This window comes from Vespa velutina, chromosome 20, assembly GCF_912470025.1.
Source record: "Vespa velutina chromosome 20, iVesVel2.1, whole genome shotgun sequence".
Taxonomy (NCBI): domain Eukaryota; kingdom Metazoa; phylum Arthropoda; class Insecta; order Hymenoptera; family Vespidae; genus Vespa; species Vespa velutina.
In genome coordinates, this window is record NC_062207.1 from 3,142,408 (window position 1) to 3,169,628 (window position 27,221).

A 27,221-nucleotide genomic window follows, 5' to 3' on the forward strand; every position below is an offset into this window, starting at 1 on the left:
ATTGATCACAAAAATTATATAGCGAAAGAAAAAGGAAAAGAATGGGGAAAAAAAGAAAACGATATATTTTCCTCAATGGAAAAGACTCATCCTTTAAATGCTTTTGTAATTAAATAATGAAATAAAACAATTAGATTATACGAAGATATTGATATAACAATAGTATTCTCGTTTTTTAAACGTCTCACCATATATTACATTTTATGAACTATCCTCATAGAGGATATTCTTAAATCTATCCGACTATAAAGAAGAAAAAAAAAGAAAAAGAAAAAGAAAAAGAAAAAAAAAGAAAAAGAAAGAGAAAAGAGAAATATATGAAGGAAAGAAAAAATCCAGTTGGAAGTTCCGGCATGTCCTTCATCTCATGCCAAGAGAAGGAAATCCTTTTTCCCCATAGCTAACGGCAGTTATTCAAAATTTTTCCAGGATATCCGGCATACTCAAATGACGGACGGCCGAGCAGCCCGTGAACATTCTCACTTCGAATTCGCGCGTGCATACGTCGGATAAAATACCAAAACTCCATTTCGCCAGTGGAATTGCAATTTTGCGGAATTCACCTATGCTCTCTCTCTCTCTTTTTTTCTCTTTTCTCTCCCTCCCCCACTCTCTCTCTCTCTCTCTTTTTCTCTTTTCAGTCCGTGTATCCATTCGACTATCTCTCTCTCTCTCTCTCTCTCTCCCTCTCTCTCTCTCTCTCTCTCATTCTCCCTTTTTCGTTCTCCTGTAGATCGTAGAGAAGAGCTATCGTATATTATATCAACGAGAATGTACGGAACGAAAAGCACACTGAGAATAACAGAAACAACAGTGCGAGTGGTTGCAGTCGTTAGACAAAGATAGAAAAATATAGATATATGTATATATAGATATAAGTATATATAGATATATATATATATATATATATATATATATATAAATACACACACACACACACACACACACACATATAAGAGACGCGTTTTTCTTCGTGAAAAACAATGTCAGAAAACTTCGTTTCGACTTGTTCGATATATCTTCAGACGTCGTTAGAGAATATACTAAGAGAAAGATAACGTTTGTTATATTCCACGAAGAATCGCTGAAGTTCGATCTGATATTTATATGTTTGCGAAATTCGGATTTTAAAAAGAGAAGGAAAGAAAGAAAGAGAGAGAAATTGAGTTAACATATGTAATATCATCAACAAAATTGTCCAATAAAGAAATGTCCCTATGAAATAAACGTAAAGAAATATAAAATATTTTCCATAAAAATAATGTAACATATATCCTCAAAGCTGGCACATTAATTATAATCTTATAATATTACCGTCAACAAAATCGTTGCAAATATTCGTCCATTTCCACGTTTCGAATCGTAATGTATTTTCAAAGCTGCGATTTTTATTCCCTCCATATCGACATATACGAAAAACATCGTACCAATTGCATCAGTGAAAAGCCACGAACTATCGAAGAGAATTAAAAATATATCTATCGTTTAAAAAAACAAACAAAAAAATAATCTATTTTTATATTCCAACATGAAATCAACGTTCTATCGTCTATTTTATTTTCAAAGAAAATAAAACAAAAGGGAGAAGATTGTTAACTTCGTTAACAACATTTTTATATTGCCCATTTGCTGATACCAACATCAACAGAAAGAGAGAAAGAGAGAGAGAAGTAAAGTGAACAAAGGCATAAGGGTTTTCTCAATCGACAATCTAAATGTTAGAAAATAATTTACGATATGGCATCGACTGATAAGGACTTACTATAAATGTGAAAAGAAGAGCATCGCTGACACAATGTTTCTAAAGAATGCTTTTATGCGTTCATGTAAAAACTGTACCTACCTATACGTATCTATGTACGTATTTCAAAGCGAATTTTTAGTGCTGCTTCGTTTCGCCATTTCCAAACTATAAGCTCTTCTACCACTTTTTCTCCTCTTCCCTTTCCTTCATCCATTTTTGCTCCCTTCACTCCTCCGCTCTCTCTTTCTCTCTCTCTCTCTCTCTCTCTCTCGTTATGTATTTTACACTGAGCGAACGAGGTGAAAACCACCAAACGATTTTCCTCCGGCCTTGTTTTAAGTGGCAATTTGCATAAACGAACAGCCGAAACGTTCGTACTTCGCTGCAGTTTCGTTTCCATAACGCGATTCGTCATCCCCCCAACAAGAGAAAGAGAAAGCTAGAGATAGGCGTTAAAAGGGAAAAAGATTTTTATGATACGAACAGACTACGTGATCCCTCTTCCTGAATATTTCGATTCGCCATATCCAATAGCTTAAACGCGTGCAAATAAATTTCATTAATTATTTCAATAATTATTTAATAAATCGTTCATGGCAACCACAGTTATATCATTATTCTCGTTAGTTGGGATAACTAGCAAAGTTAAAACACGTTCGTTACATTCGATCGAATAATTTAATGATTTATACCAATTAAACCATACGAGTACGAAAATATATATCGTTCCTTTTTTTCCCTAACTCACCCTCCCCCCTCCCCATCATCACCATCACCGCTCGCTAATTAAATTAATTACATTTCAGAAATAATCTTTTATCGGTAACGTCGATTTCCACTAATTAATCATATAATCCTGTAATGGATACTGGCAACGGATAACATTGTACGGTAATGGTTAATAAGCCACGTATAATACGAGAACAAAACAGACAGACAGACAAACAGAGAGAGAAATAGAGAGAGAGGGAGGGAGAGAGAGATTGAGAGAAAGGGAGTGGGAGAGGAGGAAAGCAAGAAGAGAGATATCTGGATCGTTGACGGATGCCATACGTGTGACTTCCGCTCCATCATTCTCTGGCATAGACCATACATCACCCTTCATCACCCTAGATTTCCGCGTTCTCCGGATTGTCTAACACTGGACACGTTGAAATACGCGTTTCACCGATACGAGAAGATGCACGGTTGGCAACTGACGACAGAGATACTCTATATAGATTTACACATTTATCATACGTCATTACATTACATCTATGTAAATCCTACGTACGGTGCAATACATTATTAAAAAAAAAAAAAAGACAAAAAAACAAAAAAGAAATACAAATCAATCTTTTTTAAATACCTAATATACTACGATACGTAATACACAATAATATATATGATAAATAATTGCATAGATAATTAAATGTATACTACTTATGCGATAAATAATTAAAAGATCTATCTAATTTTGTCACGTCACAACTTAATGACGAAAAGGACAGAGAAAAAAAGAAAGAAAGAAAGAAAAAGAAAAAAAGAATGATAAGAAACAAGCAATTAAATATTCCTTTTATCAAGAAACGTCGATAATGATTTGGAGGTTTTCCGGTTTTCAAAGAACAACCCACCGTGACTTTACTAACTTCCGGAACTACTACTACTCCTTTCCCTCGAGTCTTCTATAACCTCTCTCTTTTTCCTCCTCCTCCTCTTCCTACTCTTTCTCATCCTCCTTCTCTTCTTTTTCTTCTCCTTCTTCTTCTTCTTCATATTCTTTTTCTTCTTCCTTCCTCTCTCACCATTTACAAGACTTCTTTTTATTTTTCACGTTTTATCTTTTTCCCTCCATCAAGTTGGAGGCCAGCACGCCAAGTGAAAAGAAATACGGAACTTCTGGAAAGTTTAAAAAGATCGCTTCAACGTGCCAAGCAAAATGGACGGCTGGAATACATACGTTGTTAAAGAAGAGAATTAATAAATGATGATGCGTTTCAAATGTAGAAAAAAAGAAACGAAAAAAATCTCCTTTCTATTTGACACTTAATACGAAGAAACAAAGAGAGAGAGAGAGAGAGAGAGAGAGAGAGAGAAAGAGAGAGATAGAGAAAATATGAAAAGTGCTGTTTCGTCTCTCTTCAAAATTTCTCGCTCGATATTCGGTATCTTATCATGATGGGAAATGGCGGAAAGTCGATTTGAAGACAGCATCCAACGTTTTATTTGTCGCTACGACCACCGTCACGCCAAAGTTATTACATTCCGGTGGTGAAGAGGAGAAAGGAAATACCTTAGTCTGTTTAGGAATGCTGTATACGAGTAAAAGACAGAGACAGAGAGAGAGAGAGAGAGAGAGAGAGAGAGGGAGGGGGGAAAGAAAGATAGAGAAACTTAGTGAAAAAAGGAGGACTGACAAATGTGATTTGCCAATGGAAATTACGTGACCGTTTTAGAAAAAGTTATATCACTAACTAAGTTCCCGACAAAGAGAAATAGAAAGAAAAGGAGGAAGAAGATAAAAGAGAACAAAAAAAAAAAAAAGAACACTTTTATTCGATATCGATTTAACCAACAAGCTCATGCCCTCAAAAGACATTAAAATCCATTGGCACTTTATTCGATTTTATTGTGAAAGTTATGAAACTTACTTCCCCACTTTCGATCGTTTCAAGTAAAAAAGGTTATATGCTTTATCGGACGTATCATTATTTAGCGTCAATAAAACGTCCGCCAAGATTAAAGAAATAATTCATAGTGTAACATTAAAAAGCTTGAATGAATCATACAAATATTTGGGAAAGGGATATTTGATGTGAAAAAAAGAAATGATATAGACACTTAATTTTAAAATGGGAAGAACGAAGAATAAATAAATAAATTAATTAACCATCCTAATTTTGGTTGGATAAATAAAGAACTATCTTTAAGGAGAGTCTCTCTTAAATATGTGTATGTGTGTGAGCGCGCGTAATTATATAGAAGCTCCGAAGAGGTACGAATGTGTGAAAACCGAGAGGGTATTAATAAATCAGGGAGTTCTTTCCTTGGGCTTTCCTTTTTCACTCAACGAGCTTAAGAGAATTTAGGGAGCAGACTTCCCCATTTCCAAGCTCTCCCTGTCCAAGTGTTCTAACTAACACGTATAACATACATCTATAGTACAGAGGGATTAAAAAGAAAGAAAAAAAAAAAAGAAAAAAGAAAAAGAATAAACATCGCACAGATTGTTCAGATGCTACTACATCAAATTGAATGACTTTTAATATCCATAAGTAATTAAATATTTTTCATATAAACAATCATTTCAATTAAACATACATTTCTCATTATTATATGTCTCAATAAAATACTATTTCTCATTTCTATTTCGGTATATTCTTCAACGTTGTACGACATGTATTTTTTTTCTTTCTTTCTTTTTTTTACCGAGTACCTACTACTTACTTCCGTGTTCGCCCACAATTATGCAAAGAGAGAGAGAGAGGAGGGGGGAGAGAGAGAGGAAGAAGGAACAGAAAAGAGAACAAATAAGAATAATGCAGGTGGATAGTGCTAACCAGCGCTCCGAGCTCGAACATAGTCGTTGGTGGTCAGAGAGTTGGAGGGTGGTTGTAAGTAGTTGGCTCGAGAGAATATGTTTCCTCTTCCCTTCCTACCAAACTATCCTCTACACCCTCTTTTTCTATTTCTCTCTTTCTCTCTCTCTCTCTCTCTCTCCCTCTTTCTTTCTTGTTCTACTTTTCTATGCGCTTCTGTCTTTATTTCTTTCTTTCCTTCTCTTTTCTTTTTTTCTCATTTGACTTTTTTTACATTTTACTTGTTTTCGACCTAGTCATAGTTAGCCTAGAAACAACCCCAAAATTTCTAGATTTTAAATACTTCCTCGATGAATTTCTAAGATGGAAATAAGAAGAAAAAAATAAATAAATTGAAAATTAAAGTATCGATCGTAATTGATGATCGAAAATTTCTTAGGGAAAAAGATTCGTTCGTACGGAGTCCTGTTAAATTGAAAGTAAATCTACATTTTATGAAACAATTCGATCGAATCTGAACGTTGACTCTAATCTAGATCTTGGTCGGCTCAAAAGACTCGTTGATCTCTTTCGATCTTGACAATGTTAGTAACAAGAACGATCCGTTGGTCGAATTCTCGTCAAGAGTATCACGAGAACGCAGACACAAATGTCTCTTTGCCTCTGGTAGCACCTCTCAGCCGATCGGCCGACACGTTTTCACGAGGAATCGATTAATTCGGCCAATCGCGAGTGCAACGAGCTGCATTCAAGACTAGCATCGTATACCTTTGCGGTCAAACACGACTGCCGTTCCCATTCCAACATCCTAGCTCGAGTACGAGACAACGGTTTCTCTAACACATGCATTAGAGAGAGGAAGAGAGAGAGAGAGAGAGAGAGAGAGAGAGAGAGAGAGAGGGAGGGAAACAGGGGAGGCAGGGATTGCATCATTCAGTCGGAGCTGCACGGTTGCAGTTCTAGAACCACGAAGCTCTGTGGAACTTCAACTAATGCCATTTACTACACCTCTTCCCTCTCTCTATCTATCTGTTTCTATCTCTATCTTTATCTCTACCTATCTATCTACGTATCTGTCGCACTCCAACGAACAGATGCTATATTTCTATCATTGCACATTTGAGATAGTTGAAACAGCAGAATCATGTTCAACTCTCACGGAAATGACTTAATCTACGGAATCTACTATCTACTGCTATTTTCTTTATTAACAATTTCGATCGATATCGAGTCTTCCTTCCTCCTTCCTCATTCTCTATCAAACGAAATTAACAACAATTTCGTAAGCTTCCTATTAAAGTACATACATCCGCGAATAAATGGCATTGGCTCCTACAGGATTGGCTTAGCGAGTTGTACCAGAGCGATCCTCACTCGTGCTCATGTAACCGTAGAATGGTATCGCGTTAGGACTATATCGCTCGTTACAAGCCACGTCGTTACAATTCCAAAAGCCACAAAGCTTTCCGGGAACTCGAAAGCCAACGTCGTTCTACGTTTATCTCCTACCTATTTAAAGTCTATAATCTCTATGATTACTTCTCCTACAACGAATATTACTTTACTAATAGTGTCAAATTATACTGTATTCGATTAACTTTCTTTCGTTTGATTAATATGTTAATCATTATATATATATATATATAATATTATCATAGATTTCAATCGTTTATTATCTATAAAATATGCCTCGTAAGATCCTATAGGTCTTTCTTACGAGAGAAGTGTCGAAAACTTTTATTCCTCTCTAAAGATGAAGCGCGAAATAAAAATACAAAAAGCATCCTCCCCACCTCTCCTCTCCTCCCGAGAGTACCATGATAAATCCAGCCATTAATCTCTACGTTCGCATCTGACGCATGCTATTCTCCGAGGTACTTCTTTTGCTCGATAGCTAGTAGAAAACAAAGACTAATGCGAATCGCCATTCAGCACGTTTCACACTGGAACCAACTAATAGTTCCCATGCGTTACGTTTCTGTACATCAATAAAATTCTATTTCTCTAACGTGTGAAAAGTTAAAAAGAAACTTTGAAGGATTCTATCAAATCTATCATGCTTTTAGATCGATTGCATAAATGAATTCGCACGAGACCCCTCCAACAAAAAAAGAGAGAGAAAATATGAGAGAAAATCAATGGAGTGGACGATGAAGGGATCCTTTCTCTCTCTCCTTCACTCTCTCTCTCTCTCTCTCTCTCTCTCTCTCTCTCTCTCTCTCTAGATGGCAACTAGCTTTTTGAATTACCATTTAAACGGATTCGAATTGTCCTCTGCGTCCACGTTGTTCATCGCACGACCATGTTTTCAGAGATTATAGATCGGCTACCAGTGAGTTGAATAAAATCCGTGTGGGATTCCTCGAATATTTCGAAATTTGTTTTTATAAATCGTACCGTTGCGCTTTCATTAAAAATATAACAAATAAAGATATTTTAACAATAATAAAGAAAAAAAAAAAGAAAGGAAAAAAAAGAAAAATTCACATTTGTTACCTTCATTCTTTACTAAACTAAAAGATATTTTACGATCGATTTGTAAAATCAATTTGTAAAATTAACTAACGTGAGAGATTAAAGAACAAAATAAAAACAAAAAAAAAACGTTAAAGACTTTAGCTGGGGTAAAATGAAAAAAAAGAAAAGAAGAAATAAAAAAATACAAAAAAAAGAAACACAAAAGAAGAAGGAAGAAGAAGAAAACAGAAAAGAGAAGAAAAGAAAAGGAAAAAGAAAAAAGAAAAAAGAAAAGAAAAGAAAAGCCGTCGTAGGGAAGTTTTCTCGGAGCGTTTGCCAAACCCCGTAAATTTTGGAAGCTATTAAGTTTATCGGGCCGAAGGAGGAAGAACCGTGCCTTCTCTAACTTTAATAAATGGCAGGCGAGGAGTTTGCGTCTCCTCCGTCGGTGCAATTTACGAAAAAAGCTCGTCTCTCATTTCGCCTTAATTCCACGGTTACGTGCCGAACGTGGAGAAGGATGAAAGCCGATGCTAGCGATCGATACTTAGTTATAATAGAAAAAGAGCCGATAGAGCCGATAGATATTGAAGTGGCTGCTTCTATCAAAACGATCGAGCCATTCAGAAAAGAGAAATTGATTTTTCCTTTATATATACATATATATATATATATGTGTGTGTGTGTGCGTGTGTGTATATAAAGTATGTCGAGAAAAACAAGTTTCTTTTTGTTCTTTTTTGTTTTTTTTTTAAGTTCGATTTGGACAAGAAAATACGAGTTTATAAGTAACGTTTACAAAATGTAAGTACAACAATCTGCAAGTTTAGAAAAGTCCTTATCGACGTCTAGAATCGTCTTATTCGACAGAAATGTCGTCGGCTTCCTGTATTCCCACGAAGCTCGTCGCCGTCGTTGCCGTTGAGAAGGGAAGGGAACGTGACTTTCTTGGGCTTTTGCCCTCGGCAACGCTATTTCCACTTCTGTTAGCGGATCGTCCCCGCCCTTTCTTACGATCCCTCGTGGCTGGCATTTTGCGAAGGCCAACGTTTCTCGATTTTGCGGATGGTCTCCGAGGCGATGGCAGTCTGGCAAATCTAACTGCTATTCGATTCGCTCGATCCACCTCGTTGCCGATAGGCAGAAAATAGTGTCCTCGATATCTTCGTAGAATTCCATATTCTACACCACGTCTTAATGCCGCCTTTACCTGTATGCGTGTGTGCGTGTGTATTTTGTGTGAACGACATATATTACGATAAGTATCGTACAGAGAGATAAGAAGTTTTCTTTTTTTAGAATAATTCAAATCGATAAGAAATCTTCTATTAGCGTAAGTGATATCTATTAAATATCTAGTATGTACTTTTTAAATTATTATTTCTCTTTTTCTTTTTTTTTTCTTTTTTTTTTTTCATGATAAAATTCTAACGATATTTTAGATCATTAAGTGAGTTTAAAAAGAAGTAACTATAAGAAATTATTAAATTTCATAACGATTAACCTGTCTCTTAACACGTTTTTCAGGCAAATTAGAAGAACTTCTAATATAAGCTATAATCTTCTTAGATGTAGATCCTTTAGTCTCTCGAAGATCTTGTATCGCTGACACGATAAGAGCGGCTATTTTCATCGGCCTCGTCTTCTGCCATTTTCTTCTAATGTGTTTTGAGAGGAGCTTTCTAGCTTTCCTTCTACTATTTTTCCGCGCCATACGCCAAATAATAAATTTTTTCTCCACAATTGGACGATAAAACTTAAACTCGTACTCGTAATTTGTACCATTAGATTTCTATCGAATTGAAAAAATCATTTCGATCACTCGACAAATTTTTCTTCCATCGTTGACCTGTCAAACGTGACGTTGTTTTTAATTATATTTCCGTACGTCGTTTTCTTTCGTTTGTTTTCCAATTTTCTGATCATTTATAACAAAATTGCGATGCGTTGTTTCATTGGTCGAAATATAGCTGCATGAATTGAGGAGCTACGAAGAAAACGTTCTCGTTGGAAAATAAAGAAAATAATTATTGTACCCATTTCGTATTTCACGCTTTCGTAGACGCCAAACAAAATTTTCATACGTTTCTGCAAATTTTAATTAATGTTGAGAATAATTGCATATTTATTAAAAGAGTTAACGCAGCGTGTACGAAGAAACTGGAACGACATTGCATACATAAGTTTTTTTTTACGTGATTAAAAACGAGAAGAAAAGAAAAGAAAAGAAAAGAAAAGAGAAGAAGAAAAGAAAAACAAAAAAAGAAACAAAAAAAAAGACAAAAAAAGCAAAAAAAAAGTGAAACGTCACGTTTTTTTTATATTAAAGTTTTACAATAAGCATTTTATATAGAAACTCGCGCGTCAAATTAAAAGCTCATAATGTTCCATTATATTTTTAAATATTCATCCAATCAGAATATTTGTTTAATCGTCACTGTTCTTTACCAAATACACACTCAATCGTTTCTATATATATATATATATATATATATATATATATATATAGAAACGATTGTACAGATATATCTGTATGATTAATACGTACGGACTTTATGTACGTTATATTGTAATATATGAATCATTGATAAATCAATGATAGATAATCGTAAAATGAGAATTTCATAATAATTGATTATAGATATCACTTAGTTTAATTTTTCAATATTACTCAAATCAATTCGTGAGAAAGAAAAACTCTTTTCATCCTAAATGCAGTATTCTGATATTTCCATTTACTTTATATCTCGTCGTTGAAGGATAAATAAAAAGAAAAATTTTATTACAATGGCAGTAACGTGAATACATCACGAAAAGTCTTCGTGTAAGGAGAGAGAGAGAGAGAGAGAGAGAGAGAGGGTGAGTTTTTCCTAGCTTTTTACAACGATCTCGTATACTCTCTTCACTACTATCAGTAAACTTCCTCTCTACAGTGCACATTTCAGCGTTTCCTTGTCTCTCGATCGGTCAACTTTACGATAAGGATTACTTTCTCGTCTTAGAGTCGAAAGAAAAGGAGTCGTTGAATAATGTATAAACGTAGACGCACGAAGTCTAACTTTATTTTATTTTATTTTCAAGTCGAAAAATATCAAAGCCAACTGGAGGAACAAACTGCCAGCATGATTAGCTTTTCTACCAAAGCCACGAATTATCTCGATTCGCATAACCCACGGCCAATTAGTCAGTCGTTGCTCGAATATAATTCAAACGAGAGTAGTTTATTTCAACGATCACGAATCCTACTACATCAGCCTTCCCTCAAACTCCTCTTATTATCAAGAAAGTTTTTAAGAATAACAAAAAAGGAGAAAGCTAAGCCTTCTACGTATCGAGGAATACATTATATATACATATAAGATAAAAGTGGTAAAATTAAAGTTACCCTCGTACGATAACGCGTTCAATGAACAGTGCTAATAATTATAATAACAATATTAATGAAGCTAAGTCATAATAGGACCGGAGCAAAGATTATTTCACGATCGACGACACGCAAGTTCCGCAGTCGTTAACTTTTCTCTAATCTCTAATCCCTTGCACGCAAAAAACTAATTTACACGAGGAAGGGTGGAGGAGGGTAGAAGGAAAATATATCATATAACCCTCGTGACAAATAGAAATGTTCTCTTGCTCGGCGAGCTGGCAATAATCTCTCGTGAAGTGCTTATAACGGTGTCAAATTTATCGTTTAATTCCAACACCAACTTCTTCGCCGGTGAAACGCATAATATTTATCTTAAATCTCCTGCATTTTAAAAAGAAGAAAATATCGCTTGCGTATTTCTTATTAACAATCTCGTCTGAAATTGCACATGTGTATGTGCGATAGAAATAGAGACAAAAAGAAACATAAATATTTACGATTGTTAGCAAAGAAAAAATAAAGAAAAAAACAAGCTCTAAACATAGACATAATGGTAAAAGCTCGAAGAATTAATCATCCAGTATCCTCGATGTAATTCCCTTTTCTCTCTCTCTCTCTCTCTCTCTCGCTTTCTCTTCCTCCTTGTCTCTCACTTAATCTTTTTCTTCTTCTTCCAGCTCATAAACGACGCAATTGTTATCCCTATGAGCTTATAAGATCGTGTAGCGTAAAAATACTGACGTTATTGTATTTACAGGAACGTATTTTTTTTTCTTCTCTTGTTTTTCCAAAATGATTTATATAACTACCAGCTGTCTGTTCTCGCGAATAACTCCCTCGCTTCCCCCCCCTCCTATTTCTCTCTCTTTTTCTCTTACTTGATGATAAAATAATCTTTAAAAAGATGAGTGATCTACAGTTGATGATATATATATATATACATATATTACATAAAATGGAAGTTATCTAAAAATATTTTGCAAACGTCAAGCCGACGACCTTAACGTTTAATATTCTAAGTGGTTGCATAATTAAGTTCACGTTATTGCTCGTGATTAATTCAGCGAATACCAGGCTAATTGCGCGAGCACGCGTATATGCCGCCTAGCTAATTATTCATAGGAGGATGGGCCTCTGCACGGGGCCAGATTAAAACGAGCGTTTATTTCGTTATGAATTCGATCGTTTCTCGATGAAGAATATGTACGTACGTACGTATTCTGTATACATACATATGTAAATATCTATGTGATTTTTTTCCGCTGACAAAAGAAAAGAAAAGAGAAAAAAAAAAAAAAGAAAGAAAAAAAAAACTCTCTTGTTGGTGCGATTTTAACGAACAAAAATCGACGACCTCATTCCGCAAGCGAGCAAAAAAATCACCCGACACGAGTATACTTTCCAAACGAATAAATATTTACGATGAAAAAACTTGATCTATTTTTTATACGTCCTCCCCCTCCATCGTCCCGCTCCTATCCACGACCCACGCCGCTCCTACTCATCGTCGTTCTATATTCCTTTACGATGAAATGTTGTATATGTATATGGTATGTATATACGTATATTAAAGAATCGATTTTTAACGTGTGGTAGAAAGGAAGACGATTTTTCTCTAACGACCGTCATACCAAAGTTCCTTTCAAAAAACGAATCAAGCCAACCCACCAACCCCCTATACCCTCATCAACTAACCCCTTGCCTATAAATCAGTAGTTAGAGAGAAACGCTGAGAAACGTAACGGAATTTCTCTTCTTTGTCTTCGAGGACATCGATCGATATGAAAGTGAGAGAGAGAGAGAGAAAGAGAGGGAGAGAAGAAGAGAGCTTTCTAGGATGGCTCAAGATAGAGAGGATCAATTAATCTCTTTGATCTAGCTTGAAACTAGATGGTTAGATGCTGGAACGAAGATTCGCTCGAAGGAATTCGTCGTTGGTTATACGAGAAAATCAATGGTGAATCTAAGTGTTAAAGAACATTTTATTTTGGTGTTCAAGAACAATTATTTTTATATAATTAACGTCTTGACTGATCGTGATAATCATCGACGAGAAGCACACACACACACACACACACACACACACACACAGAAACATCGCTAAGTTTTCTAAATGAATTACATTAAAAGTTAAATAATATCAAGCAAAACAATTTCAATAACTCATATAAAAATAAATAACGACATGAAATAAAAGGTGATGTTATTTGACGATTAATAATTGTTAATAAAAATACTCATTTTTTATGAAAATAAAATAATAAAACTATAAAAATAATGTGGTTAAATATATAAAATTTAGCGATTAACATTGTTAACCAAAATATAGAAACAAGTATTATAAATTGAACGAAAAACAAATTTATAAAATTATACGTCAATTGATATAAATCAAATGACATTAAAAGAAAATTCTATTCTTGGTGATGTTAATTCTTCTGCAACATGAACACGGCTGATTCATTCAGCAGAACAAAAGATATAGTGCACATAGGATGCAAACAGTGGTCACCCCATCGTATTACACGACGTAGTGCAAGAGACACTTGTCTGCATTCATTTCAATACTCTCTCAATGATATCAACAAGGAGAAAAAAAATAAAAAACAAAGTCTTTCTTCTGTTCATTATCAGCTGTCTCGCTTTTTATACCTTTATATTCGGTATCTTTCATTCATTCTCTTTTGACTTTTCAACATTTGTTCGTCAAACAAAAAAAAAAGAGAAAAAAAGAAAAAGAAAAAACATTACGGCGTTTCATCTTCAAATAAAGATTGTTTACATTTATATTTTCTGATAAAAATGTTGACATTTCATTGATATAATTGAAAGGAAAATTCTTTTATTTTCTTTGGTATTTTATTCTCCAACACGATAGTCGTCAAAATCTGATGACATTATATTTTCTTTTTTTTCCCCTCGTCTATTCTAGACATCAAAATATCTTTCTCTTTCTCGCTCTCTCTCTCTCTCTCTCTCTCCCTCTCTCTTTCTAACGAACGATCTCGAAATATCTTCAAAACAGATTTCTCCTTCAATTACGCCATGATCTTCTTTTCAACCAGCTCGCCACGAACGAACAGAAAGAAGACTGGTTGGAGATACGAGCGTACGCTTTCATTGTGTATACGTTCTGCCGGGTAAATAAGCTCGAAAAAAGCACGGCTCTCTCCTGACTATAGTCGAGAGAGAAAGAAAGAGTTCTCTCTATGATTGTACACACCTACATACATACATATATATATATATATATATATATATATATATGTGTGTGTGTGTGTGTATGTATGTATATCTGCACCTATGTGAATACGCGATAATACGTCGAATGGCTTCTCGAGAAATTCTTTAGAAGAATGAAATCGCGTATGAAAGAATTATCCTTTGAATGGAACTTTTTAACACCCAAATGCTTTAAAAACTTTATCATAAAAAAATGAAAACACTAATAAAGATATTTAAAAAATAATAATAATAGAAATTGTTTGTTCTTCATTCAACACTATTTTTCATTGTTAAAAATTGTTTAATATTATTTAAACGACAGAGATAGTGAATATTTTGGAGAAAGAAAAAAGGTATATACCTTTATATTGAAGTTAATTCGTAGAGTCCGTTCAAGCCTATCCACTAAAATCGATCAAATCGATATCGACTATTGAAAGCAATGATGCCTATAGTTGTTCTCTTTGGCTTACAGCCGGCCGAGCGATCTTGAATGCTTAGTTATGCGTAACCCAGGTGAATATAGGTGAATATCGAATAGTAGAGGAAACGATTGATCTGGAAACAACGAACGCGGCTACTTCGAACGAAACGAAAGCTCGTAGTCCGAGTCTTGCTTCGGTATACGAACGAGCACAACACTTTAGTAAGAGCGTGTGTATGCCGTTAGTGGAATGGCGGCATCGCATCGTGGAAATTATCGAGATTCCAATGCATCATCGAAAGGATCGTGCAGGTTCCCGCAGAGACTCCAGAGTCCAAGCCTACCGATCGCTCCTCTACTCGAATGCAATTGATTCATCGAGATCCACCGATTTGCTTACTACTACTATTGCCAAAGGAACACATGTGCGCACGCCCACACGCACGCATATTCCATCTCTTTCTCCTATTTTAATGTAACATCTTTTAGAAGATAGATATAATCATATTTTTATGAATGAAAAACATAACTTCTGACTTATTATCGACTATCTCAGACTATTTCGAGATAAATAAAAACCATTACTTTGCGATAGTTAAAAGTACGTTCGGATGACTATAAGTCAAAAAGAAAAAAAAGAAAAAAAGGCAACAAAAAGAAAAAAGAACACCTTAAAAAATCTTTGTAACGATAAGGATGAAAGGAGAGTAAGTAAGTTCATGTGCCAAAATGTTTAAAAGATTTCCAAAACGTTTTGTCTCGATAACGAACAACAACTTCGTGAAGAAAGACAAGAAATCGTAGGTTCCTTTTGTTTCAGGTCGTTTCCAAATGGGACGGGCTCGATGCCAGGTCGAAGGCGTGAAAGTCCTTTCTTTCTTTTACACCATAATTTCATGTCCCCCTTACAACAGTCTATGTCTCTCTCTCTCTCTCTCTCTCCCTCTCTCTCTCTCTCTCTCTCTCTCCTTCCACTTCGTATACTAGTTCACTCTAAACGTCAACTCTACTTGAACGTATGCCAGAATAACATCGTTGGACGACTACTACTGCTAACCGATTAGATCACCATCCTTGCACCTTGATAAACTATTCTACTGGTAAAACTGATAATGATAAGCCTGGACCTGCGGTTAGAACGCAAACAAGAACCCCTGGCACAGCTTCCTTACTTCCTTGCCAGTTGTTATTTAACCTTCTCTAGAAACGTTAAGGACTTCAGGAAAAAGGTCAACCTGAGAGAGAAACGTGCTCGTTAGCAAAGACAAAAGTTTTCTCTAATTAGAACGTTTCAGATAGAATATAATGATCTTAGAAAAGATAATTTATTACGTAGAAATTATAAAGATAATTTATTATGTAGAAAAACGAATATTAATTTTCTTGAAATTTGTATTCTGCCATCTAACGATGCTCTATCATGTCTTTTATAATTTCCGTGTTAATAAGAGACCGTCTTTGTGCAGGTGATCCACATAATTGTCGAAACAGACTACTAATTCCGATGCTAACCTATCCATAGAATACATTTGCAAGTATAAGGTAAATTCTGTGAATGTGTTGGATCAAATAGCAGACATGCGGGTCCACCTAGTCTCCAACTCTCTCTCTCACACATACACACACACACACACACGACCTCCTTTACTTCTCTTCTCCCGGTCTCCCTTCGAAATAGAACTGCAACATCTACGAATACGTAGGAAGCGGAACAACGATCGATTCGCTTGCTACGAATGCTGTAGCATAATTGGGACGAATATGAAATTCTATTGGCGGGAGAAACTTCGAACGATGCTCTACCAGCGTCGAGTTGAATGATATTACGGCTTCTGACAACGAAAAGCTTCTACTCAGCTAACTAGCTATCCATAATTGTTGAAAATTAGCTGCCTCGTTGAACATTGATTCAACTTAACACTTTTCAATCTTCAAAACCCAGTCAGAAAACTTTACGGACTTTAATCATTTCACAATTGTCCCGGAATACAAAGATTTTTCTTAAATGCCTGATGTTCGAGGATCACGAAAAGAAAAAGTGATAAAAATGTTGGATGAAAGGGAAGCCTGTCGATCTAAGAAGACAAAAAAGTTTCTTCATTTGTGGGAAGATCTTTATATCTTTCTCTCTCTCCATCTCTCCTCCTCTCTCTCTCCTTTTCTATTCACACCAGAAAGGCATCTAAAGAACCTAGTTTGGAAAGACTCGCGTAACGCGTGCCCAGAAAATCTAAACTTTCTAGCGAGTATTACTTCTAAGGTGTCTCAAAATCACCGGCAAATAGCTGGGATTTACTTTCTACTTCTCGTTTATTGCTTTATCCGAACTCCGATTCAGTTTTTCCTTTCCTTTGACTACTACTATCTACTATTGGAAAAGAAATAAGAAAGCTAAAAGAAAGTGAGAAGAAAAATAAAAATAAGAAATACAATAAAATAAAAAAATAAAAGAAATTCGAAGAATTTCGAGACAAAATAAAAATACATCGAAGATTTTACGTAAGAAAAATAATAACTACATTAATACGTATTCCAAACTAACACGAACATCATTGCGATCATCGTAATCATTCTCGGTGGTGTCAACAAGTGTCGCTTCATTGATTAGAACACTAATCTGATTTGAGGCTTGACACGACTGTTCCCGAAAGTGGCTTGACAATTCAGGACACTCTAGTCGTGATTAGGTTTATTTGCGGGAAGCCACCGAGAGCTATGTCCAACATCCTGAAAATCAATGGGATCCAAGAGGGAGACAGCGATAGGAGGTGGACAGCAAAGGTATGTGGTGACATAAGAGATATATATATATATATATATATATATATATATATATATATATATATATAGAGAGAGAGAGAGAGAGAGAGAGAGAGAGAACTAATCACTGCAATTAACGAGATAAAATTCTTATAAAAAATTATATACATATCACCTGATGAGAGATCATCATATATCAAAATCATTTTACAATAATAAGCAAGAAATCTTCGATGTTGAAAGGTGTCGTAAGCGTTAGAAAAAGCTATGTTCCTAAGTTTCTCCGATATAAGGGTGAAACTGATTTACCGTACGACTTGGCCGATATAAAAACAAGCATCTTGGGAGTGAACAAACGCTGTATCAAGCGGAAGAGTTCGCGGAGGAAACTGTTGACTCGTGAATTTATACCAAACTTACTACCACAATACTTTAAACGGCTAAACTTACGACAATGATAAAAAATACAAACGAATGAGTACCAGTTTAAAGAGATAACAAGATGTATTTTTACCTGACATAAAAAGAAAAATAATAATTATTCATAATCGTCAAAGCATAAGCATAAGGACATCTATTATATGCATCGAATTCGTATGAGAAATAATAATTTCACAATAAAAAGTGTATTGGCAAAAGAGCGAGAGAGAAAGAGAAAAAGAGAGGCAGAAAGAAAAGACAAATTTGGCATTTAGAAGAAGTATGATAAAGTTTTTCGTTACTCGAGACGATCAAGAGGAGAATATCTTTCACTGGGATAGCGACGCGAGCCTTTTCTCTTCAAAGAACTCCAAGATCTCATTTCATTCGTCTAACGGAAGGAAAAGTAGGAGAGAATAAAAACAAGAAAACCGGCGTTACGCGATAGAGGAATAAAGCTTTCGATGGGTACCGAATATACCACGTGAAAATAGAATTCCAAGGATCAAAAATACCAAAAACCCTCGAGAGTAGAAGATAGCTTCTGAATTTTAGTGTTCGCCTAACCTAAAAAAGGCTACCTAGTATCCAATTGTGATCCACTCTGATGGTCGAGCAAGACACTAGAATTTTCAAGTCTTCTTCTTTCTGCCTCACAAACCTGACAATGTCCTCAAACGTTAGCCTCTCTCTTTCTCTCCCTCTCTCTCTCTCTCTCTCTCTCTCTCTCTCTCTCTATCTATCTATCTATCTATCTTTTCTTAGCTCGTAACGTCCAAACCATAACCATCTTCTCTTTCTAGTAACTCGCATCAAGTCTGGCCCCTCATCGTGGTCATTTGCTTAGATATGAGAAGACTTTCGTGGATCGTCCTCCTTCATACGTGGTTTTCGTGTTTCTCGATCGATGGGAGGAGGAGGAGGAGGGTAAAACATCTTCGGAACTCAGCAGACCGATAACTTATGCGAATGATTCGTCTCGGCAAACGAGCCCATTCAATTCAAGATTCTACCTAAAGAACCTATTGATGATATTCCAATTATCATTCGAAATCTGAATTATATAATATATTTAACATCAACATTTTCTATGCGAATATATATATTCAATTATCTAAAAATATTTAAAACACATTAACAATAACATTACAGAGTAATTTTATTCTGGTTGACATAAAAAGTATCATTTTGATCTAGTGATTATTTTATTGAAGAACAAACGAATGAAAAATCGTGTGAAATGGTAAAAGCTCGTTGTACGGGCTCGAGTCGATACGAGCCAATTCAACGTAAAGAATAAAAAGGGAAGAGGGGAGAGATGGAGGGAGAAACGACATCGTTGTTTGTTTGACCATTAAAAACACTCTAATTGGCCGTGCACGCGAAATGTTCGGACAATTTGAAAATCGCGTGTGAACGAGCAATGAAATCGTCATTTTCTTTTTCGGATTTGAAGAATGCAATGAATATATGTATGCCAGAATCGACTACCCTAACTCCACGAATCTTCGATAAGCTCGATCTAGAAAGAGAAGGGGAAGTTGCAAAAAAGAAATTTACGATACTAGATCGCGTGCACGCCTTGTTATATAGCCTTGTTATTTGTTTCTTTCCTACTGACAATTATTTCTCAGGCACGAAATCGAACGATTTCACGAAACTACGATGATTCTTATCGAACTATGTACATGTAACTTATACCTACCTATCTATGAACTAACGACCCGAAAGTAGCCTTCGTGCTAAGATGCAATTTCGTTTTCTAAATAATTATTTACGACGTGTACTGGAAGCATTCTATATATTCGAGAGTCTAGTTATACGACTTGTAATTACGATATCATGATTGCTTGAAAAAAGAACAACTTGAAAAAAAAAAAGAAGAAGAATCTCTACTCTCTTTTAAGGATCTTTTAACTTTTAAGTTTGAGATCAAAAACTTAACCATTTATTTTGACGATCCACTTAAAATTATTAATTTCGATACTTTCGATTTTTGCATATTTTACTCGGACAAATTTTTTTGTCCGATTTTTCTCTCTGTTTTTTTCATTTTTATTTCTTTCCGCGGAAAAATAATAAAACTGTTTTGTAATATGCACGGATATACGTTTGTATAATATAAAACGAGAAAGAAAGAGGGGCAGAGAGAGAGAGAGAGAGAGAGAGAGAGAGAGAGAGAGAAATAAAGGGAAAGAAAAGGACACAAAATGGTAGAGGAAACTGAGATAACTCGGACTAGTTTACGAGGGTGTAAAAACTTGGAAGTTGGTGGTTTCAAAAAAAAATGATGCTTATAAAGAGTCGTGCTTATGACTATAGAAATACAAACGAGAGAATACATAATTTTGTGTATGTCCATTTGCCTAAAATTATCTACCGAATTATAATCATGTATCGTGAACAACATAAATAAAAAATTCTACTAAAATATTCAATCAATATATCAAATAATATGAATTTGCATAAAAAAAAAAATTAATTTCGATAAAATTAGCGTTTAAAATACTTTCTATTAAATTTTCAATGAACCTTTATCAAGATGGTATGAATAAATAATAAGCCATAAAAAAAGAAAAAAATTCTCTCCTACATGTACATACATGTATGAAACAACATGCAACCATAAATTTTCAAAGATATTACTGATAAAATAAAGAACATATCCAACGCAATATTTTATTCCTACGACAAAGTATTTCGATTACTCGTAAAAATCCGACCTACAGGACACACACGAAAGTTTAATACGGTCCCAGGAGAAAGAAACCAAGCAAGAATAAATAGAGAAAGGAGAGAACAAAGAAAATAAAGTAGTAAGTGGGAGAGAGAGAGAGAGAGAGAGAGAGAGAGAAAAAGAAAAATTACGATTAACCAGAGGATATTTCGCTTTCTTATACAACTATTTTATTCTTTCATCGTGAACAATATCCAAGATAGCTAAGCGGAAAGTGCAAAACGTCGAAAGAACGAGCCGATACTCGATTTGCTTGCTTCTCTTTGCTACCTTGATCACCCTTTTCCACGAATAATAAATTAACAGAAGCTCAGGATTATCGGTAGTGCAGGGGATTACGACGACTTTGGAGGGTTTATTGAACTTTTATCGAGAGTCCACGAGGAGAAAAAAATCAAGAAGAGACGAGAGTTAGAGAAAGAGAGAGAGAAAGAGAGAAAGAAGTGTACAACGAAAGAAAACCAATCGACAAAAAGAGGAGGAAGAAGAAGAAGAAGAGGAGAAGAGACAGAGCCAAAGGGAGAGGAAGAGGAAGAGGAAGAGAGAAAGACGAAGAAGAAGCGGATAAGAACAGGAAATGAAAGAGAACTGCTTCCTCTTAGCAATCTCCGTTGGCAATTCGCCGATCCGATAAATCCAATCAGCTTACTCATCTACCTACGTGTATCTGCGCACGTCTACTAATGATCCCTAAACCCGGCCAATTCCAATCGAGACTCTTCTACTGGCATCCTGATTACTACGCTACGCGTAAGATGCACTTTTTTTCTTGAAACGTAACCTTTGCTCTCCTATATTTTATTATCTTCCTTTCCTTCATCCTCTTCGTACGTACGTATATCTCCGTTACGTGTTTTCCTCTCTATACTTTTGATAACTGTTTTGATGTATATATATATATATATATATATATACACACACACACGCGCACACACAAAATACTCTTTTTCGTCGAAAGAATTTTTATGAGAAATGTCATGTTAATTGGGTATCGACATAATTTGATAAAATTGTAATAAGGAATATGTAAATGTTCGTTTGCTATAAAAAGAAAAAAGAGAAAAAAAGGTAAGTCGAATTAAAAATATTTCGAATCATTTTCTCGATCCAATTGACATATCATATATTTGATGAATATGCGAGTGTAGCTTCTATACGCTATATTAACGCATGAATTATTTTCGATCCGCAACGTCGGATTTTCATCGGCTAAAAATTTCACGACTTGTCGAACAGGACTTTGCTCCTGATACTATATAAAAAAAAGGAAAAAAAAAAGTAAAAAAAGACCGGATAGAAAAGGGAGGAAGAGAAAAAAAGAAGAAAATCACGATAAAGCGAATACACAGCGGAGTAATAATATCGTGTTCCAAACATCAGCATGCTCTTTAATTAATGATTAATAAAAAAAAAGGATTTGCTTTCGTTTTATCCGTCCTTTCGATGAGTACGAGTTCGCTCGGAACATTTTTTTACGCGTAAAGGAAGAAGATGAAATTACGGGGAAAAAAGAGAATAAAAAAGAGAGGGAGGGAGGGAGAGAGAGAACCAATAAATTTCCAATATCATCATGAAAAGAAAATTTCATGGAAAAATATTCTTCTATGATCCGTTAACGATAAAATAATTAAGTATAAAATATATCCAACCATATATAAATCAAACATTTATATAGTGAAAAATTTATAATAAATAATGGAGCGTACCTTTCTACAAAGAGTTTAAACATATATATATATATATATATATATATATATATGGATACACATATATATGGAGAGAGAGAGAGGGAGAGAGAGAAAACAAAAAGAAAGATAAAGAGAATAAGTTTTGATAGCTTTAAATGGTTTTGCTTCAAATTTGATACATGAACTCGAAGCTTTTGGGCGCGTCAACCCGTTTCCTCCGCATCTTCTCCGATAGTTTGCATTGTATTAGCCGTACCTCAGGAACAATTCACACGGGAATTGAACGCTCTCGGTAGCTAGAATTGCACGGAGAAGCGACCTGATTAACGCTTCTCCTTGGTAGCATAGCACACGTATCCATTGGTCCAAGGTAACGATCGATGTCCGGAGAACAGTGCGGAAGTGTATGGGTGTGTATGTGTTTCTGTGACATATACTTAGCAAGGCAATTCCGTATTCTCCTATGGCACGAATACTCTTACATTTACAATCCAAACGAAATAGTATTAGTCCTATGAGTCATAAACAAAATGCATACATTACTTTTAAACATATTTATAATATGTATTATATATAAATATATATATATATATCTTTATTTTCGTTACTCTCAACTTTTATATCTCTCAGTAAAGAAAGTAACTATTATAAACTCAAGAATACTTCAACGATAGATCCTCTGGTCTTTCGACGATCCGTCTCTCTCGACTGGTATCAGAACTAGAAACTTGGAAAACGCGACTCTATCGTCGTAACTATCCTCGAAACAATGAGAGAAACGAAGCAGAGTAATCCTTTAGGAGGGGATCAGGATGTTGAACGAAAAGTACGGCGTAAGAAAGAGAAAGAAGGAAGATGAAGAAGAATGAGTAGAAAAGAGAAGGCCAACAGACACATACAACTTACTTTTCGACATAAAATGATAGCTTCAAGAGAGAGAGAGAGAGAGAGAAGGTGGATCGAAAAGCACAAGGGAAGAGGCATACTTTCGAATTCTCTGAACTCTCTCTCTCTCTCACCCCTTTGGTCTAATCGATCAAGAACTTTCCTAGTGGAAATATCCTATCTCACGCATACATGCAAGTTTGTCGAATAGATTTTCAAGAGTCCAAGGTAAGAATCGTTAAAGTCGATACACTCGAGAATCCCTGATATGTTTCCAAAGATACTCCATGAGGAAAGAGAAAACTGGGATCGTGGGGAAAAGTAGATGGAGGAGGAGAACGAAATCTAAGAAAGAAATAAAAGAAAGGAATAGGGTTGGACATGAGAAATAGTCCGGCCTGAACTGGGACTATGAAACTTTCGCTGCTTGACGATTCAACGCGACGAAACGTCCGCGAAATTGGAAAGCACCCTCTCGAGAAGAACACGCTCCTGACTTTTCTCCATTTTCTTTTCTTGGCCCTTCTGGTTCTCTCTTCGCGGTTCATCTCTTTCTTTCTCAAAAAGAAATGGGGGGAAGAAGGTTAAGATAAAGAAGAACCTTGGGAATTTCAGATAAGAATATTACTTGGGCTAATGTTAAGAAAGAACTTTCTGATAACTAACTTAACACTCACTTGTTAATCCTGGCCAAGTATTAACTTGAAAATTCATTAACATGATTTCGTGCGATTGAATTATTAATACCGAAGGTAAAGAATAAGAAAAAGCAAAAGAGAAGAACGAGACCGGACAAAATTTATCATAACTTTTTTTCATGAACTCGAATCAGATTTATTCAGACGAATGTACATATGCGTTCAATTCTCCTGAATATTAAACAGTTTTCATCCCTATATCTTGGACGATTTCATTAAATATTCAAATTTCATTCCCCTTTCCACTGTTGATCTTTGTTCTCCATCGCTGCTTGCAAATAAATAAATAAATAAATCAATCAATCAACCAATCAATCAATCAATCAATCAATCAATCAATCAATCAATCAATCAATGAGAAAATGTAACAAATTTTTCGATCGACAAAAAAGAACTACTAGCGATCATGGTTATATATCTACGAATTCCCAAAAGAATTTCAGAAAGGTAAAGAGAAACGTTTTTCTCGCATCTCCGAGCGGTGTTCGGGCAAAGCTACGAAATTCAAAGGTAAATTCAACGACGGAAAAAAGAAAGAGATAAAGAGAGAGAGAGAGAGAGAAAGAGAGAGAAAAGGTATCAGCAGACTACTCGTTACGGTTGCCTTTTAGTGATGTCAAAGCATCCCTTCATCCACGAACACGAACACGGCTTGGTATTTCTTCAAAAGAATAAAAATCGAGGCTTCACGATGGTATGTAACTGTACTTTAGAATGGATGGGTGTGCATGTATGTATGGATGTATGTGTATATTAGGGGGGATGAGTTAAGTATGTGTACGTAGGTACTGTAATGAATTTACACGACGTTTCGTTGGGAGTTTCAATCTTGTTTTCGCGCTTGCTCACCTTTGCCACGGCTAACTTCTTACATCGCGTTAACGAACGTATTTATACGGCTACGCTCACGTGCTCATTCGATGGAATCTCTCTCCCTCTCTCTCTCTCTCTCTCTCTCTCTCTCTCTGTCTCTCTTTCTCTCCCTTTCTCATAGAAATGAGTTCAAAGCCGAAGGGCAAGTTTGGTGTTCGAAGCACGAGGAAAAACAAGGAGATACCCGTGTGAGATCGTAATTTTCACACCACGAACATCCTCTCACACCCCAAGCTAACCCTTCCCACTTTCCTCGTGTCTTCGCTTCGAACGACGTTGGAAATTGATAACGGTGGTTCAACGTGTGTAAAGAAAGACGAAGAGAGAAAGAGAAAGAGAAAGAGAAAAAGAGAAAGAGAGAGGAGGCCAAAGAGCTGTGAAATTTAATTAGTCGAATAAACTGGATCAAGCTAGACCCGTTTGCCTTTCCTTCGTTAACTCATGCTCTTACGAGAAAGAGAAAGAGAGAGAGAGAGAGAAAGAGAGAGAGAGAGAGAGAGAGAGAGAGAGAAAGAGGAAAAATAAATTCACAGAAGAGCACGATCTTCGATGATATTAATAAAACGACCTGAAAAATATTTTTAGGGCTTTAGCGATTAAACAATACCGAATTCATAAAATGATCTTACAAATTTCCTAAATCCTTAAAAATACATATAACTCGTCCTGAACGCGATAAGTTTAAAAAAAAACCGAGATTATTTAAAAAAAATCTTCTCTTTCTCTCTCCCTCTCTCTCTCTCTCTCTCTCTCTCTCTCTCTCTTTCTTCCTCTATCTCCCTTTCTCTTCCAATTTTCAATATCACTATATAGTATTTTTATTTTATTTTAAAAGAGATCTTTCGTGAATGTTTAACGTGTAAATCGTCGACAAACTATGTGGTTATGCTAAATAATTGATTAACTCGATACAACCGACGACAAGATGAGATTTATCATACATTTCTTATGTGTTCTATCAAGTCTTGTCAGAGAATGATGGAGGGGGAGAGAGAAAGAAGAGAGGTAAAAAAAAGAGTGATAGAAAGAAAGAAAAGTCAGAGTATATTTCCCCGAGGAGACTTAGACGTGGAAAAACTCATGGTGCCTAGGGCAAGAAAGGCGATGCCTTTAACGCGAGTCGTCGAGTTAAGGAAAATGACGAGAGCGATAGCGAACGAAGAAGAATCCAAGAAGGAAACGGATAGAGGATCGCCTTGGGCGTTAGAAACGAGGAAAGAGAGAGAGAGAGAGGGAAAGAGAAATAGGAACAGAAAAGTAGGAGAGGTCGTTTAAATTAGTCCGGAAGCTTCTGTAGAAATGAATTCAATAATTTAGCGAGTTGGAAGGCGAATATAAAGCGAATAAACCTGAACGTGTCCTCGAGAAAAGCCAACCGAAAATTCCAGCAACGACGAGAGCGATGCGCTCTCGAAATGCTTCACCTCGTTTCCAAAAGCTTTTCTCCTCTCTACGTAGTACCGCATTTACCTCGCCGCATATGCAGAAATATCGTGGATGTACACGAGCTCGAAGATAATTTCGAAAAATCGGTTCAAGTACTTATGATTCGTGGGATCGATTTTTCAAATTATCATTTTTTTCTTTTTCTTTTTTTCCTTCTTTTTTTCCCATCTCTATATGAATTGGAAACAAAATAAGTAATCTAATTTTTGTCATGAAGGATAAAAAAATATGAGAAAATGATAAATAGATGTCAAATGTTAATGAACGGTGGATAAAGAAGATAGTATATTATTCAATTACAATTAACAAGAATAAACGTAAAATTAAAAATCACTTACACGCACTGTGTTAATTAGTCGGAAATAATATCATGAGATAATGTATAGTATAATCAAAGTCAAATTATTACTGTTACTTTGTGAATATCCAGTTTCCAATTGAATGCATAACAGGTTTGCTTGGGGAAAGGCACAATTTGCTTTGAAAAGGGATTAATGTAGAAGGCCTTTGTTCTCGAATTATTCGCCCGGCACAATTATCGAAATTCTAACAATTTGGTTATACAAAAAAATAAGAGAATATCCTTTCAAAGAAAGAATCATACGAAGTAAAAAAAAAAAAAGATTTGATATTTTTTTCGAAATTATAGTTTAATCGTGACATTTTTTCGTGAATCTTACATATCCACAGTTATGCTACCTTTTCGAGACTAATGTACCGCTAATACAGTCTAACGCTTTCGATGTAGCCATCAGAAGGAAACTTAATTTTATTTGCGAAGCAGCGAGAGGACCATCGAGTCTCTCTCTCTCTCTCTCTCTCTCTCTCTCTCTCTCTCTCTCTCTCTCTATCTCTATCTCTTCGTTACTCATTAGTTGAAAGAGTGGCGGAAAGACCGAGGCTCGTGTCTCGCGCAAACGAATTTTCTGAATTTTCCGTCTTCCACTTCGAATTAGAGACAGAGGCTAGGAGAGAT

General features: G+C 35.5%; 2 protein-coding genes across 5 annotated transcripts in view; both read right to left on the reverse strand.

Annotated features, from left to right (window-relative positions):
• The window catches only part of LOC124956111, a 178,293-nt gene that overhangs the window by 136,431 nt on the left and 14,641 nt on the right, over nucleotides 1-27,221 (reverse strand). The window lies entirely within an intron of this gene.
• LOC124956113 lies at nucleotides 8,146-9,875 on the reverse strand. Its single transcript, XM_047511517.1, has 2 exons — nucleotides 9,227-9,875; nucleotides 8,146-8,932 (listed from the first exon to the last, which is right to left on the reverse strand). The coding sequence occupies exons 1-2, from the start codon at nucleotides 9,434-9,436 to the stop codon at nucleotides 8,582-8,584; spliced, it is 561 nt and encodes a 186-aa protein (XP_047367473.1). The 5' UTR covers nucleotides 9,437-9,875; the 3' UTR covers nucleotides 8,146-8,581.

What these genes read in the sequence shown, in the direction of transcription:
- LOC124956113 (XM_047511517.1), bottom strand. Translation starts at nt 9,436, where the DNA reads ATGGCGCGGAAAAATAGTAGAAGGAAAGCTAGAAAGCTCCTCTCAAAA. An exon ending in AAAAACGTGTTAAGAGACAG is followed by an intron (nt 8,933 to 9,226) that starts GTTAATCGTTAT and finishes ACACGCATACAG; the next exon opens with GTAAAGGCGGCATTAAGACG.